Source organism: Sarcophilus harrisii, chromosome 1 (assembly GCF_902635505.1).
Source record: "Sarcophilus harrisii chromosome 1, mSarHar1.11, whole genome shotgun sequence".
Classification (NCBI taxonomy): Eukaryota; Metazoa; Chordata; class Mammalia; order Dasyuromorphia; family Dasyuridae; genus Sarcophilus; species Sarcophilus harrisii.
Genome location: NC_045426.1, coordinates 254,208,595 through 254,226,629, shown reverse-complemented (window position 1 = coordinate 254,226,629; position 18,035 = coordinate 254,208,595). Strand labels below are relative to the sequence as shown.

At 39.5% G+C, this 18,035-nt stretch overlaps 1 protein-coding gene across 3 annotated transcripts in view; it reads left to right on the top strand.

The window, feature by feature from the left end:
* Window positions 1-18,035, top strand: part of NATD1 (N-acetyltransferase domain containing 1) — a 115,262-nt gene that overhangs the window by 31,086 nt on the left and 66,141 nt on the right. For all 3 annotated transcript variants that reach the window (XM_031940436.1, XM_031940444.1, XM_031940451.1), the window contains one exon: window positions 12,623-12,741. In XM_031940436.1, coding sequence (XP_031796296.1) covers window positions 12,623-12,741 — 119 coding nt within the window. The remainder of the gene's footprint in view (window positions 1-12,622; window positions 12,742-18,035) is intronic.

The window sequence follows — 18,035 nt, the reverse complement described above, 5'->3', positions numbered from 1 at the left end:
GGGGAGGGAGAGGAAAGAGGAAGAGAGAAAATCTGGAACTCAAAGTTTTAAAAACAAATGTAAATAAAAAAATATTTTAAAAAGAATCTTAAAAATTGTTTTTGCATGTAATTGAAAAAATTACATATTATTCCAGGAAAAGAAAGTGATTTATAAATCTTACATTATAGAAATCTGAAGTATTACTATTACATGTACATTAATTTTTTCTTTGTTTTCCCCTAAAGCAATTGGGGTTAAATGACTTGCCCAGGGTCACACAGCTAGGAAGTGTTAAATGTCTGAGATCAGATTTGAACTCGAGTCTTCCCGACTTCGGGGCTGGTGCTCTATCCACTGTACCACCTAGCTGCTCTGTGATATTTTTTATTATACAAGCACAAAAAGCTCACTTAGCATCATTATTAATTGATTCCACAAATAAAATGTTAGATAAAATGATATTACAGGCACAAGAATTTTATAGGAATAGAGTCAGTGGACATTTGTTAAAATGATGTGACATTGAGGTTTCCCGTTGTTCAATTGAGGTTTTTGATTCTAGTGATGGGAGGAAGCAAGAACTTGAGTAGAAATTCAGCTGTGTGACCCTGGACAAGTCACTTAACTCTGATTAGCTCTTTAAAAAATAATAATTCTAAGCACATGTTTAACTTATATTGAATTACTTGCTGTCTAGGAGAGGGAAGGAAAGGGAGAAAATTTTCAAACACAAGATTTTGCAAGGGTGAATGTTGAAAATTATTTTTGCATGTAATTTGAAAAATAAAAAGCTATTATTAAAAAAAATTCTTATGTGAAACGGTTATGATGAAATGATTGGTCAGGACAGTGTTACTCAACTATCAGTGTTGACTGCTATGTTCCGGGCACTGTTGGGGAAATAGAGGCGAAGCGCTCTTGTTCTGATGGGAGACAACATGAATAAACACGTACCAAATGAAAACAAGGTAATTTTCAGGTGGGGAAGAATACACTAAACAGCTGGGGGCTGGTTGGCGCTGCATTGGGAATTTTTACAAGGAGGTGTCATTTGAGCTGCATTTTGAAGGGTATGAGGGATTCCAGAAGATGGAGAGTAGGGAGGGAAGTGCATTCTGGGTCTGGGGGAGGGGGAGATAAATTCACTGTAAAAGCACAGAATCTCTGGAGAGAGTATTGGTTATTTGTGAAAATAAAGGTTCAGAGGTGACTTCAGGTTAGTCCAGGCTGTCATCTCCTAGTTGACCCCATTTGGGTTTTCTTATGAGAGATACTGGAATGGTTTGCCATTTCCTTCTATAGTTCATTTTATAGATGAGGAAACTGCGGCAAACAGGGAGAAGTGATTTGTCAAGGATTACACAGGTAGGACGTGTCTGAGGCCATATTAAACCTGAGAAGGAGGAGTCCCCCTGACTTCAGGTCTGTTGCTCTGTGCATTGTGGGGCCATTTAGCTGACCTTGTATCTCTTCAATCTTATCTCACCTTGGAGTGGCCAGATAGATGGAGATCTGCTTGTCCCAGGACTTTAGCCCTTTCTCAAGGACTGAAAATGGAGGGCCTCAATTTCCACAGCCATTAGCTGGGGATGATAATAATGGCAGCTGTCTCCCAGGGCTGCTGTGAGAATCAAATGAGGTAATATTTGTTTGTAAAGCACTTAGTCCATGGTTGTACGTGCTTAATAAAGGCTTGGTCTCTTGCCCTGCTTCATTGTTATGTCTGACGTAAGCAGTCATGCCCCAGCCCTCTGGACCCCGCTAGGGCTCAGATTGTAGGTCTCTTGGTGATAAGAGTCCAGGACCAGGGGCCCCGGCCTCCGGCATCAGTAGGCAAATGTACCTTGCTTTTTGCAGACTCAAGTGCCTAAGTCAGGCAGTCTCTTTGCTGTCTCTGTCTCCTCAAAGTTTGGGTTTAATAGGGTCTTCTGTCATCACAGAGTGGGGCAGCTAGGTGGCCCAGTAAATAAAGCACTGGGCCTGAGCCAGGAAGACTCAGCTTCCTGAATTCAAATCCTGCCTCTGACATTTACTAATTGTGTGAACCTGGGCAAATCACTTAAGGCTGTTTCCCTCAATTTCCTCATCTATAGAATGAGCTGGAGAAGGAAATGGCAAATTACTCCAGTATCTTGTGTTTAAAAAAAAAAAAAATCCCAAATGGAGTCACAAAGAGTTGGACATGACTGAAAAAATGACAACATTTTTTCAGACTGTAGCAACAGTCTGTCATTTAATTATTCATCCAATGGCTAGCAAATTCCTGGGTCTTCTTTTAATCCCTGTCATTCAGGCACCATATGCTGAACCACAAAAATGCCAACTCTCTCATACTTTTTTCTATCTATCCACTTTATCCTTACCCTTCTCCAATCCATATATTTCTCTGCTCAGCCCTTCTTGTTCTCTGGACCTTCCCTTCATACTAAACGTCCTTTTCTTCCATTTTTTCCATCTCAAACTTTATGGAAACCTAACTCCCTCCAGAAGTCCCTTAATTTTTAGTTACTTTCTCCTTTCTCATTTTACCCAACACACTGAGACTGGATGATGAGGAAGAAGAAGCAGACTTCTTGTTCTTCTTTACTGTATCTAGACTACCTCCATGCCATCCTCATTCAACAATATCTCCTTCTCTCAGGTTCGTTCCTTCTATCTATATCATTCTATACAATTCAACCTTATCCCAGTCAATTTTCCAGGTTCTAGTTTACTCTTCCTCCTACTGAAAGAATTCAGTACCAGTATGAGTCAGGTATTGATTCCTGGTTTGATATTTTTATTCTGAACCTAACAACAAATAGAATAGATATTTGCCTCAAATAGCAAAACAGAAAAAGAAAATTGTATATGAGACAACAGATCTCTATGTACAGCTTATGACTTTCCCTTAACTCTTCCATGCCCAAAGATGACTATCCAATAATTGTTCACTTTTTGCAGTCCAGCCCCTAGAAAAAGTCTCACACACTCGTTAATTTTCATTTTCTTCTCTCCCTACTTGATACTCATACTCTTCTGCCTTGATGCTCTTAAAATTAGTGTGAATAATGAATCGTCTAAAATGATCCCATTATTATAACTTGCACTACTTATTTTCATCTAATAATTACATTTTACATCATTAAAACTTCATTTGGTGTGAATTTAAATTCATAACAACTTCAAGGTATTCAAACCATTGGAGTGATTTGCTAGTTCTTTCTCTAGTTCATTTTTCAGATGAGGAAACTGAGGCACACAGGATGAAGTGGCTATCCCAGGATCACATAGCCAGTAACTGTCTGAGACCAGATTTGAACTCAGGAAGATGAGTATTCCTGACTACAAGTACAGCAGTGTAGGCACTATGGCATCCCCTATCTGCCCATCTTGTCTTTTCCCTCCCCCTTTTTATGTGTTTTTCCTTGAGGGCAGGAATTGTTCTTTCTGCTTGTATTTATATTGGTAGATTTAGCGCAATGCCCAGCACTTTATAAGTGCTTTAAAAATGCTTGTTGTTAGTTGATTTCTGCAGGAAAGTGAAATGCCAAAAATTCTAGTGACTTGTTCAGACTCACATGGCTAGTTGAGATTTGACCCAGGTCTTCCTGGCTCTGTGTTCAAAACACCTGCTGTGGTCAACTGGTATCAAATTCAAATAGAAATGGATCCCCATGAGTTGCATGTTGCCTTAAAAAACCACAGACTAATATTATCTCTATCTTTTATTTTGATCTATTTTGTTAAATATTTCCCAATTATATTTTGACAGTTCACAAATAGTGTGTGAATTTAAATTAATAACCACATTGGGGAATTCAAATCACTTAAGATAGGTTGCCATTTCCTTCTCCATATTATTTTACAGATGAAGAAACTGAGGCAAACAAAGTAAAGTGACTCACCTAGGATCATACAGCTAGTTTTATGGGCTTGCTAGATTTTGTTTTTGTTTTTGTTTTATTTTATTATTATAGTAACTTTTTATTGACAGAATCCATGCCAGGGTAATTTTTTTTACAACATTATCCCTTGCACTCACTTCTGTTCCGATTCCCACCCTCCACCCCCTCCCCTAGAGGCAAGCAGTCCTATATATGTTGAATATGTCCTAGTATATCCTAGATACAATGTATGTGTGCAGATCCAGTTTTCTTGTTGCACAGGGAGAATTGGATTCAGAAGGTAAAAATAACCCGGGAAGAAAAACAAAAATGTAAACAGTTTACATTCATTTCCCAGTGTTTTTTCTTTGGGTGTAGCTGCTTCTGTCCATCATTGATCAATTGAAACTGAATTAGGTCTCTTTGTCAAAGAAATCCACTTCCATCAGATTACATCCTCATACAGTATCGTTGTTGATGTATATAATGATCTCCTGGTTCTGCTCATTTCACTTAGCATCAGTTCATGTAATTCTCTCCAAGCCTCTCTGTATTCATCCTGCTGGTCATTTCTTACAGAACAATAATATTCCATAACATTCATATACCACAATTTACCCAACCATTCTCCAATTGATGGGCATATGGACTTGCTAGATTGACATTTCTTTGTACTACCTCCCTTCCTTCTTTGAGATTTAATCATCTAGCTAGCCTGATCAGCTAGTTAATGTATCCTCATCCTGCTCTGTTCCTCTTCAATCTTTTCTCATGTCCCTTGTTTTCTACAGATATCCCCCATCCTTTTTTTTAATGAATCGATATTTTTGTTCTGAACCTAATAACAAATAGAATGGATATTTGCATCAAATAGTAAAATAGAGAAAGAAAATTGTACATGAGACAACAGATCTCTATGTACAGCTTGTGACTTTCCTTTAACTCTTCCATGCCCAAAGATGACTGTCCAACAATTGTTCACTTTTTGTAGTCCAGCCCCTAGAAAAAGACTCATACACTTGTAATTTCCATTTTCTTCTCTCCCTACTTGATTCTTCATCTCTTTGCAATTAAGCTTCTAGCCTCACCTCTTGATAGAAACTGTTCTTACCCACTTGACCAATAATACCTTGAATCCTAAGTCCAATGGCCTTTTCTCCAGCTCCATTTTACTTAACATCTCTATAACTTTTTTTTAATTTTTAATAGCCTTTTATTTACAAGTTATGTGTTATGGGCAATTTTACAGCATTGACAATTGCCAAACCTTTCATTTCGATTTTTTCCCTCCTTCCCCCATCCCCTCCCCTAGATGGCAGGATGACCAATAAATGTTAAATATGTTAATGTATAAATTAAATACAAGTATTCATGTCCAAACTGTTATTTTGCTATACAAAAAGTCAGACTCTGAAGTAGTGTACAATTAGCCTGTGAAGGAAATCCAAAATGCAGGTGGACAAAAATAGAGGGATTGGGAATTCAATGTAATGGTTCTTAGTCATCTCCCAGAATTCTTTCCCTGGGCGTAGCTAGTTCAGTTCATTACTGCTCCATTGGAACTGATTTGGTTGATCTCATTCCTGAAGATGGCCATGTCCATCAGAATTGATTATCATAGTATTGTTGTTGAAGTATATAATGATCTCTTGGCCCTGCTCATTTCACTCAGCATCAGTTCGTGTAAGTCTCTCCAGGCCTTTCTGAAATCATCCTGTTGGTCATTTCTTACAGAACAATAATATTCCATAACATTCATGTACCACAATTTATTCAGCCATTCTCCAATTGATGGGCATCTACTCAGTTTCCAGTTTCGGGCCACTACAAAGCATCTCTATATAACTTTTGATGCCGTAATCTAGCCCCTCCTTCTTCATCTTTTCCCCTCCCTGAACTTCTCTTGGCCTCCACCACAATTCTGGTTCTCCTAAAGACCTGTTTGACTAGTCCCTCTTAGTCTCTTGCTGGATCATTATCTGTCTTCTACCCACTAACCAGACATGTTTTCCAAGTCTCCATTATGGCCCCTCTTCTTTCTTTTCTAAGCAGACAAAACAGATATCTCTCTCACTCTCTCCCTCCCTCCCTCCCTCCATATATACATACATATACATAAATAAATAAAAATAATGCCAGTTGATTGGAGGTGGGGAAAGTGCCTTCATCATCCTGACCCATTCGGGACCTCCTGCATGTTCAGAGTCCAATGTTTCTGGAAAATATGACAATTCAAAAAGACAAGTTCAGGGAATCCATTAATATGGATGTAGATGGATGATTAAGTGCATGGTAGCTAGGTGGTTTCCTGGATAGAGGGCAGATAGCTTGAAATCAGAAAGACTAAATTCAAATATGGCTTTTGCAATCAGAGTAGGTACTATATAAATGCTTGCTGTTATTTTTATTATTTAAATACCTTGCTCAGGAATACCATCAAACTGCCTTCATCTCTAGCATTCCCATCAGCACCTAAATTCAACATGTCAAAAATGGAATTCATTATTTTTTCTTCCCACTTCGACCTATACCTTCCAAACCCCTACAATACTCAGACTTAACTCTCATTCATACTTTTCTATTTCTCTTCAGGTCCCTACCATCCACCCTTTAGTGTCCTAGGTTCACAACCCAGATTCCCTCTATCTTTATCCCCACAGTCAGTTAAATTAAAAATGTTAATTCTACTTCCTTAGTGTCTCTTGAATCTGTTACCACTGCCCTTTCATTTCAATATAGCAGTCTTTTTATTTTTTTTATTTTTTTTACTTTTTTTTTTTTTAATAGCCTTTTATTTACAGGATATATACATGGGTAACTTTACAGCATTAACAATTAGCAGTCTTTTTATACTCCCCACCCTCACCTTCAATCTTCCCTTCTCCAGGTTAAAAACATCTCCAGTTCCTTTAATGATCTTCATATGGCAAAAGAATCAGATGCCCTTTACCCTTTTCTGTTCTCCTAAGGTCATAGGTTTTTTTTTTTAATTTTTATAGTGTTTTTAAAGATAGTTTTCAGCATTCATTTTTGTAAGACTGTGTGCCAAATTTTCCTCCCTCCCTCTCTTCCTTCCCCTCTCCAAGACAGCAAGTAATGTTATAGGTTAAATATGTGCAATTTTTAAAAACATATTTCCATATTTGTCACGTTGTGCAAGAAAAATCTGACAAAATCAGGGAAAAATCATAAGAAAGAAAAAAGCAAACAAACAAAAACTAAAAAATATTATGCTTCAGTCCATATGTAGTCTCCATATATATCTCCTCTGTCTGTGGCTGGCATTTTCCATACCAAGTCTATGGAATTGTAGGGTCATTAGAATTTGAGTTGAAAGAAATGTTGGAGGTCATTTTCTTACCACCCTCTAGTTTTACAGAGAAGGAAACTAAGACCAAGTCCCCAGATTATCTGCATTATTAATATACTTCTCCATACTTTCTTAAGTGCAGATAATCAAAACAATAAACCAAGCCCTGATTTGTAACATTTGCTGATTTCTAAATTGTAAATGCTCACACTGAAAATTTAAAGATCTGACTTTGTTTGACCTTGTCTTAAGCCATTTAGCCTTTCTGGGCCTCAATTTTTCTCATCTTTGAAAGAGACATTAAACTTAGTGCTAATTTAGGTCCCTTGCAGTTCAAAATCATGACTCTATAAGTCTCCGATTAGAAAAAGAGGATTTAAGCCATTCTCCAATTGATAAGTGGTCAAAGAATATGAATAGACAATTCTCAGATAAAGAAATTGAAACTATTTCTAGCCATATGAAAAGATGCTCCAAGTCATTATTAATCAGAGAAATACAAATTAAGACAACTCTGAGATACCACTATATATCTCTCAGATTGGCTAAAATGACAGGAAAAGACAAGGATGAATGTTGGAAGGGATGTGGGAAAACTGGAACACTAATACATTATTGGTGAAACTGTGGACAGGTCCAGCCATTCTGGAGAACAATTTGGAACTATGCGCAAAAATTTAACAGGCTGTGCATCCCTTTTGATCCAGCAGCATTACTACTAATGTAATGGTACTACTAGTAGTACCAAGTTACTACTATTGGGCTTATGTCCCAAAGAGATTTTAAAGAAGGGAAAGGGACCTGTGTGTGCACGAATGTTTGGGCAGGTCTCTTTGTAGTAGCCAGAAACTGGAAACTGAATGGATGCACATCAATTGGAGAATGGCTGAATAAATTGTGGTATATGAATATTATGGAATATTATTGTTCGGTAAGAAATGACCAGCAGGAGGATTTCAGAAAGGCCTGGAGAGACTTACACGAACTGATGCTGAGTGAAATGAGCAGGACCAGGAGATCATTATATACTTCAACAACAATACTATATGATGATCAATTCGGATGGGCATCGCCATCTCCAGCAATGAGATGAACCAAATCAGTTCCAATAGAGCAGTGATGAACTGAACCAGCTACATCCAGGAAAAGAACTCTGGGAGATGACTATGAACCACTACATAGAATTCCCAATCCCTCTATTTTTGTTCGCTTGCATTTTTGATTTCCTTCACAGGCTAATTGTACACTATTTCAAAGTCCGATTCTTCTTGTGCAGCAAAATAACTGTATGGACATGTATACATATACTGTATTTAACTTATACTTTAACATATTTAACACATATTGGTCAACCTGCCATCTTGAGGGGAAGGAGCGGGGAAGGAGGGGAAAAGTTGGAACAAAAGGTTTTGCAATTGTCAATGCTGAAAAATTACCCAAGCATATAACTTGTAAATAAAAAGCTATAATAAAAAAAAAGAAAAAGAGGATTTGAATCCATAGATTTTAGTTATGGCAGAAAGAACACCTATGTAAAATCAAATTTTAAATATTTCTTTCAGAAGTCCCATGATTTTGTCAGTGTAGTTAACTCTCCACCAGTGCAGATTATCCTCTATGACTTAGTAGAATGGTTTTCAAGACTTATATTGGAAGGGAAAATTCATCATCCTACATCTGGTCTGGGGATGAGTAGCCCTGTCAGCAAGCCCTCAGGTGATGTGATCTATAGTCAGTCACCAGGCCTGGATTAAAAACCTTTCCATGCTGATAGGCCCAGCCAGAATTTGTACTCTGCTGAGATACAGCCCTTTAGAGGCCAGAGGCTTCACCATAGTGAGATTTTTTAGAGTTAGATTTGAAATCTGTTTGAGTTATTAAACTATTGAAGGAATTCTCTTGTAAGACAAATAACCTTTCTGTAAAACAAGCCTTCCATCTTCTATAAATATGGTTTAACAATGAGGTTTGCTTTGCAACCCACAAGGAAGGCCAAGGGTCCTTAGACTAGGATCTGTGAACTCTTTTTTGTTTGTTTTTTAAATATATTTTTATTTCATTAAAGATTTACCCATTACATTTTTTAAAATCCTAATTTTTTTAAATTTTGAGTTCCTTCTTTCCAGCCCCTTCCCCACCCATTGAGAAGACAAGCAATATGTTATTGATATATTTAAAGTGTATGTTTGCTTTTAAAAATTATTTTACTAACTGTACTTCAGTATAATTTTTTTTTACTTTGTAACCAGTATTTATATAAAGACATTTAAAAAATCACTGTTCTGAACATCATGGCCGCAGGCCTGCAATCCCTGATACAAGGGAGACTAAGGCTAATGGATCTCTCAAGGTCAGGAAGCTCTAAGCTGCTGTGGTCTGGGCCAATTGAGCATTCCACCAAGTTTTGTTAAATGCCCAGAAATAGGGGACCACCGGGTTGCCTGAGCAATGCAAGTGGAAAACAGAACGGATCTAAGTTTTAGTAACAATCGGTGTGTGATCACTTTTTAAATCCAGCAGAGTTTTAAAAGACCTAATGTTTAAAAACAAAACAAAAAACATTATTCTAAGAAAAAATCCATAGGCTTCATCAGACTGCCGAAGAGTTCCACCACACAAAGTTGGACTATGTACTGTTTGAGATGGTGACACTGGCCTTCTGGCTGTTCCATGATCAGTCTGTCTCTTGGCTGCAGGCATTTTCTCCCAACTGTCCCTAGTATCTGGACTGTTTTTCCTCCCTCCTCCTTGGCTTCCTTTATGTGCCTACTAAAATTCCATCTTTTCCGGAAGCCTTCCCCAACCCGTATGAATTCTAGTGCCTTCCCTCTGTTAATTATTTCCTATTTACCCTGTATGTAGCTTGCTTTGTGTTTATTTGTTTGCATGTTAGTCTCCCCCTTGCAATGTAAGCTTCTTGAGGGCAGGGACTATCTTTTCCTGCTTTATAACATCCGCAGTGCATAATTATTATTCAGTCCGGTCCAGCTCTTTTGTGATCCTGTAAGGGGTTTTCTTGGCAAAGTGCGGTTTGCTATTTCCTTCTCTAAAGGGTTAAGTGATTTGCCCAGGTGAAGGTCTGAGGACACATTTGATTTTAGGGCTTCCTGACCCCAGACCTAGTGCTCTATCCATAGATATCCACCTAGCTGCCTCCTGGTGCATAATAACCATGTAGTAAACATATATTGATTGATTGACTCTTCTTATACTTATGATAGTGTGCCATCCCACAGCACAGTCACAGATTTAGAGTGGAAAAGGCACCTTGGAGCTCCTCTAATCCAACCTTTTTCATTTTAAAGATGGGGAGAGGTTCAACTACTTGCTTAAAGGCTACACCAGCAACTAAGAGGCATAGTGCACAGATCATTGGATCAGCAATACCTGAGTTCAAATCCTGTCTCAGACCCTTATTAGCTGTGTGAGGCAAACTTATGTAACTTCTGGCTACCTCAGTTTCCTTATCTGTAAAATGGGAATAATAGTAACAGCATCTCCCTCTCAAGGTTGTTGTGAGGATCCAATTTGTGGAGGGCTTTGCAAATCTATATAAAGGCTAGCTAAGGGGCTGGGCATGGATTTGAATTGAGAGCCTCTCATTCTGAATTCAGTATTCTTTCTGTCCTAACATGCTCCCTTTCATGCTTATAATTAACTTCCTCCCTCCTTCCGACCTTTCTTCCCCACCAAACCCCCCTCCAAAATCTATGTTCATCTTGGTTCCCCTGTTTGGGAAGAATGGAATGACTTGGGAAAGACTCCATTGATAAATGGAGGGTGCTGAGGGAGCTTGTTTCTCCACCAGAACATTGTACTCTTGGTCCTGCTTCCCTCCCCGAGAGCCCATAGCACAATGCAATCCAGTCTTCACTTATATTTTTCTCATGCACTTAAAGATGTAAGCCACGATCCCTCCCGCCTGGGATGTACCATCTCCTTCACAAAGGCGCTTTGTCACAGAAGACACAGAGTGTTCTCTGATCTCTCTGCATCATATGTACTGTATTAAACCACTCAAGGAGCAAGATTACCCTCTGCTAGCCCCTGTGTGTACCATTTGGCATTGCCCTACCCTCCCAGATGTCACCCCATCTGAAGGGCTCTGTGCCCCCATGGAGAGCTGTTGCCTTCCCAATGATGGGAGATAATGACTTTCTTCCAGAGTGTTTTGTTTTAGCTTAATTATCATGGAAATCTCTCTTTGGGTATTTGTGGAGCCATTCTCCAGAGAACTTGAAGTGCTTCTCACACAGACTCTTCCTCATGCTCAGCCAGGCCTGGGAGGTTAGGCTTGAGGACCAGGAGACAGTCTATGGATTTGTAAAGGAGATAAATGAGACTGTGCAATTTAATAGATTGTCTAAGATGAAAATGAAAACCCAGCTCGGCTCCCCTCTTCCCGACCTGTTCCCCATTATTGGCACAATTCCAGGAGTGTTCCTTGCTTTATATCGGGTTATGTTCCTCCCCCCCTCCCAGTTGTCAGTGCTATTATACCTTACCTACAGTTACTCTAGCTGAGGTTCCAAAGTAACCTCCTTGTAGGATAGGGACTGTTTCATTGCTTCTCTTGTGCCCCAGAAATAGCATGATGTCTAGCTGGTTTAGCAGGTGTTTAATAAATGCTTGTCAGGTGATTGTTTATTGACATTATGACTTCATCTCTTGCCATCATGAAGACCCAGAATTAAAGGAGCTGAAGAATTCAGGGCCTTAAAAATTAGGCGTGCCATAGAAAGAAAGAAAGGAAGGAGGGAAGAAGGGAAGAAAGAATAAAGAGGGAAAGGAGAAAGAAATGAGAGAGGGGAAAAGGAAGATTGGTTCATATACTTGCAAAAAAAACTGTACTTTGATTTGCTTACATGTATTTTCTATTATCTGTGTATATGTATACAATAGAATGTAAGTTTCTTGAGGATGGGGACTATTCTGGTCTTTGTCTTTGTATTCTCAGTGCCAGAATAGCAAATGCGTGTTGAATTAAATTTCTCTGGTTCAGCCTCACTGGCAAGAAGCATGGCACAATAGAAAGAATGCTGGATTTGGAGTTGTAGGACCTTGATTTAAGTCCTGACAGTGCATGATGCCTGATTGATGTTGGACAAATCCATTAGATTTCCTTGTCTGCAAAAGTGAGAAGATCAAACACATGACCTCCACATGCCATTCTAATTCTCTGTAGAGAGAATCTATAGAAATTCTGCCACTCAGTCCTTTGTAGTTCTGAGCATGGACCAAGGAACAAGAAGTAAGTGTGTGTGCGTGTGTGTGTGCATGCAAGAGAGAGAGACAGACAGACACAAACACACACAGACAGAGTAAGTGTGAGGGTAGGAATGAATGAATGAATGGATTCCTTTGGGTATTTTTTAAATCTCTGCTGTCACCCATGGTTAAGTGAAGGACTCTGTCAAAATGAACCTGAACCGTCTCCACTGATCTGTCTCTTTCTGGTCTCCAGGGTGTCATGACCGGGCAGTCCTGCTCTACGAGTATGTGGGGAAGAGGATTGTGGATCTGCAGCATACAGAAGTCCCTGACGCCTATCGAGGGAGAGGAATAGCCAAACACTTAGCCAAGGTACCACCAGCTCTGCCTTCCAGACTTCCCCACGGAATGATATGCACAAGGTCATTGTTTTTAAAGGGAAGAAATTGGGGGTTGCTCAGGAGAGGAGACAATAAAATCCCAGGGTCAGGGAGACCACCAGCTTCCTTGTTACTGAGGAGGAAACTGAATCCTTTGGAGATAAAGTGATTTGCCCAAGCTTGCAAGTGGCAAAGAGAACAGAGTTCAACCTTGATTTTTTTTTTTTTTTTTTTTAATTCTAACCCCAGAGCTCTTGGTAATCTGACTTTTTTTCCATGTAGATTTCACTTCACATCCAAGTTTTCTTTGTTATTCAGAATCTATTTCTGTTTTTTCTGGCCCAGATCCACTCCTAATTCCTATTTAATAAAATAGTAACTAAAATTACATATTTTGTTTCAAAAGAAAAAAAAAAAGGAGGAGGAAGAAAGGTAGTTCAATAAAACCAATCAACACATCAACTGAGTCTGATAGTATATATACTATTCTACATTCATAGTCTTCCACTTCTGCAAAAAAGATAGGGAGATACATTTTTCTTATCTCTTTTCCAGGATCAAGCTTCTTGGGATATAAAACGGTTAAAAAAAAAAATCATCCTTTTGTATTTTGTGAAGGCTATTGTTCAAGCTGAAATGGCTTGTTTAAAAATCCTCAGTCAGACACAATGAGTGAGTGAGGGCAGTAATTTTATGCTGTTGCCAGGTGGGTGTTTTAAAATAACTCTAATAATTTCGGTGTCCTTTTCAGACTAAATTGGAAGGTTCTATAAATAAGGGTCAAGGTGGAAAAGATGTAATTCGATTGTAAGCTCTTAGAGGTGAGGCATGATTTGATTTTTTAAGTTTGTATTTTCAGCCCACAGCATAGTGCCCAATTCAGAGTAGAGGATTCATAAATGTTGGTTTTTTGATTCTTATCATTCAGACCTCAGCCCCTAGCCAAGGTGAAGGATTGGGGAATTGAGCAAATTAGGTTACTTCAACAATTCCAACCCCAAAAGTACTTAAGAGAAAAACAATAAAATAAAATTTAATTTTTTAAAAAGTCCTTGTAATAAATGCCTCAAGGCATTTGCTGTGTGGTGTTAGGTGCTAGAGTACTAAGGTACCCAAAAGGTGTTGGGAGTCCTCAGAACCATCTCAAAGTTATGAGTGATGGATTGCTGTAACTAGTCTTGGAACCAACTGCCATAACCAAAGGGTTTATTTACTTTTTTTTTTTTGGAAGCAATTGTTAGTATTAGTTAGTAAGTGTCTGAAGCTAGACTTGAACTCAGGTCCTTCTGGCTTCACAGCTGGTGTTCTATCTACCTCACCACCTAGCTGCCTCCTGAAGGATTTTGTTGGGAAAATCAGACCAAGACAGCCCAGCTCATTAGGCTTTGGGATTCATGTAGATAATGAGATTTCTTTGAGTGTGGGTGACAACAATGAAGGCGGAACCTTACCCAAATCCCTCTGATTTGAGTGACAGAACTGTGGATACCATCCATTTTAAATTTTGCATGAAGAGCAAACCATTTAACAAACTGACTCATCCAGGAGAAAGCCAGCCTGCCCACCTCAAGGGCATCGGTGCCCCATTCTGGCAGGAGCATTTGGTACTTAGAGCTCTCCATTGGAGAGACAGAACTTTCCACAGTGACTAGCCACCCTGCTGCCATTTTGGTCCAAAACAAAGCTTGAGTCCCAAACCCAAGCTCCATGAATAAATAGAGGAAATGGGTCTACTGAGTGGATACTTAGAGACACAACTCTTAGAGTGAATAATTTAGATTAGCTTAATCCTATCTCTGTTTGCCATAGGTGGAATGGGGTGGGATTGTGATATCCAGAGCCTGGATGGTATATCCCCTATTGTCTATGAGTTGCTAAAAAGAGATGGGAATGAATGAAACATTTGACTCTTCCCGAGATCTTTCTGTTTCTTGTCTAACTTTAGGTGAGATATTTGTAAAGCGTTCAACTTTCTTCCCCCCCATCTTTTTTGTCTAAATAATTTTTCTATTTTCCCTTTTCTCTCTCAAGATAGAAGGAAATGAATGACTGGGTGCATACATGAAAATGCATTTATCAAGCAATCAATCAAGAAACTTACAAAATTCTAAGGATACAATTTTTTTTTTTTAATGGATTCTGTCTCAAGAAACTTAAATTTTTTTTTTTTTTTTTTTTTTTTTATGTTAAACATGATAGAAATATATGTTAAAGCCAATATATGCATCTTTATACAATTATCATGCTGCACAAGAAAAATCAAATCACACCAGTAAAAAAGAGAGACAGAGTCAGAGACAGAGAGAGAGAGAGAGAGAGAGAGAGAGAAGCAAAATAAAAGGCAAATAACAAAATGTAGTCCACACTCAGTTCCCTCAGTCCTTTCTCTGGGTGTAGATGGCTCTCTTCATCACTGAACAATTGGAACTGGCTTGAATCATCTCATTGCTGAGGATGGCCAGGTCCATCAGAACTGGTCATCATATAGTATTGTTGTTGAAGTCTATAATGATCTCCTGGTTCTGCTCTTTTCACTCAGCATCAGTTCGTGTAAGTCTCTCTAGGCCTTTCTGAAATCATCCTGTTGGTCATTTCTTACAGAACAATAATATTCCATAATATTCATATACCACAATTTATTCAGCCATTCTCCAACTGATGGGCATCCATTCAGTTTCCAGTTTCTTGCCACTACAAAGAGGGCTGCTACAGACATTTTTGCATATGTGGGTCCCTTTCCCTCCTTTAAGATCTCTCAGTCAGTAGACACACTACTGGATCAAAAGTATGCACAGTTTGATAACTTTTTGAGCATGGATATCATAGAAACTTAAATTCTAATAGGAGGAGAAAACACCCATGGGAAAATAGATATTCAGGGAGGGTTACTCTTGGAAAGTTCCTGGGGACGGGGGACTTATAGGGGAGTAGATTGGCACATGGCTTTCAGGAACAATGGTAGAATTCATTGGATCGCGGCAGGAAGGGGAGGGATCTTGAAGGCAGGACTTTTGGTGAAATTGTCAAAGACAGCAGGGGATCAGCAAGAAATCCAAAGTGTATTTGGAGCCTTCTTGAGATAGTGGAGCCTGGAGGGGAGTCACCATTGAGCAGTTTCTAGAGATGGAAAGTTTAAAACCTTCAGGGTATTGTCTCTGGCTGTGCAGCTGGAGAAGCTGTTGAGAAGATTGCTGGGAGAGGAGTTACTATCATATCTCTAAATATAGGTGAAATGAATCATCAGCTCTGATTTTGGGGATAAAGGGTCAGAAGTTTTCTGTTTCGTTTCTCAGAGGCAGAGACCGAATTGCACTGGTCTTTCTGATTTTCAAGTGGCTGGGGGTAGGAAGGATCCAGGTGTCCCAAGATGGCTCATGGGCTAAATAGATGAGCTGAGTCTGACCTCATCCCAGCCACCACCAGAAGCCTTGTGTGTAATCTCTCAGACTCTAGGGCTGTTTGTTATCTTCCTTCTCCAGATGCCAGAGGTATGGCATAAATGCAAAGCACACTGCATCTGAAGTCATAAGACCTGAGCTCACATTCCGACTTTATCATAAACCCAATCGTGTGATTGTGGTTAAGTCACTTAATTGGGCCTCATGAGATAATGACAGCTTTTAAGTACAAGAGAGATACCGACTATTATTTTTTTTAATGCTGACTATTATTTAAAAAGGAGATAATGTACCTCCCAGGGATATCTCCAACCAAAAAGTGCCAAATAGGTGCATGGGGTGTGCTTAGCATAGTGCCTGGCACACAGTAGGTGTTTAATAGATGTTGATGACTGACTGACTGACTGATGGCGGTGTTACTAGTACTGTCACTTCTTTCTTTCTTTCTCCTCCTGGTGGGAACGGGCCCTGCATCTGGGTTGATTTGCTCCATTACTGTAGCTGTGCTGGAAGACATCACAGGTTCAGCCCTTTAACCCCTGCTTGAGAGGAGACAGATACATACAGCTGATGGCTCTTCTCTCTTTAGAGGAAGATTCAACTTTTCTTTAGCCTATAAAGAATTTTTACTGAAGCCTTCAAGGTGAGTTGCTCCTTGGAGAGCCCCCGTGGCTACAGTCGGGAAGAACAGGGTTCGAGTGCTGGCCCCTTGGAAAATCACTTAATTGTTCTTGCCCTCAGTTTTTTTTATAGTAGAATGGAGATAATAATACTTTGCCATACACAGAGTAGTTATGGGAGCTCAGACTTAAATGAAGAATGTCAAGTTATTATTGCTGAGTTTGAATGCAGGTTCTGAGCCTCCCTGGGTCTCAGCCTCCTGGTTTGTAGAACAAAGCCGGCCTTCGTGGTCCCCTCCCACTGTACCTGTCCAGGGTGTCCCAAAAGTCTTAGTACAGTGTTTAACCATTAAAGCTTAAAGCTGTACTAATGATAACAATAATAGCCAACATTTGCATAATGTTTGGTATGGGCCACTGTACTCGGCTGAGCACTTTTTGAAATATCATCTCATTTAACCCTCACAACAACTCTGCCAGAAAAGTGCTATTATTTATTATTTGCATTTTATAGTTGGAAGAAATGGAGGCAAGCAAAGCTTAAATGACTTCTCCAGAATCACACAGCTAATGGGAGGTCTGTCTGTCTCAGTGTCTGAGGCCAATTTGAATTTGGGTCTCTTGAATCCAAGTGCCTGAGTTCAATCTACTGCACCACCCAGCAGCCCTTAGCTGCACTAAGACTTTTGGGACACCTTATATTATTACAGTAACAAATAGCATTTGTGTAATGCTTTAAGGTGTACCAAGCACTCAGACAAGAATTAACTCCTCTTTTCCTCACAGCAAACCCAGGAAGCAGGTGCTGTTATTAATGCCATTTTACAGATGAGAAAACTGAGGCTAACAGAGGTAAAGTGACAACTAGTAGAAGCTGTCTTTTGCCTCCCTTTGTTTCCCAACATTTAGCACAAGTAGGGAAAGGAGGAACATACTTGGCAGTGTCTCTTAGGAATGACAGTTGAGCATCTGGGTGGAGGAGCATGGATAGGAGAGGGAACAGACTGGAGGCAGGAAGCCAGTCCAGGCTGCCCCCTACCTAGAAGGCTTCCCTCCCTCCCTCCCTCCCTTGTCACCTCATCTTCTGATCCCCCCCTCCCACACCTGGCCTTTTGGTATCGTACTCAATTGCTAGTGTAGCACCCCAAGTTGGTTTGTATTTACTAATCTAAGTTATTTTCTCTTAATAGGATGTAAACTGGAGGGCAGGAGCATTTCTTTTGCCTTCTTGCCTTGGAAGTACCTGACAGAGCAGGCAGTTAATTCTT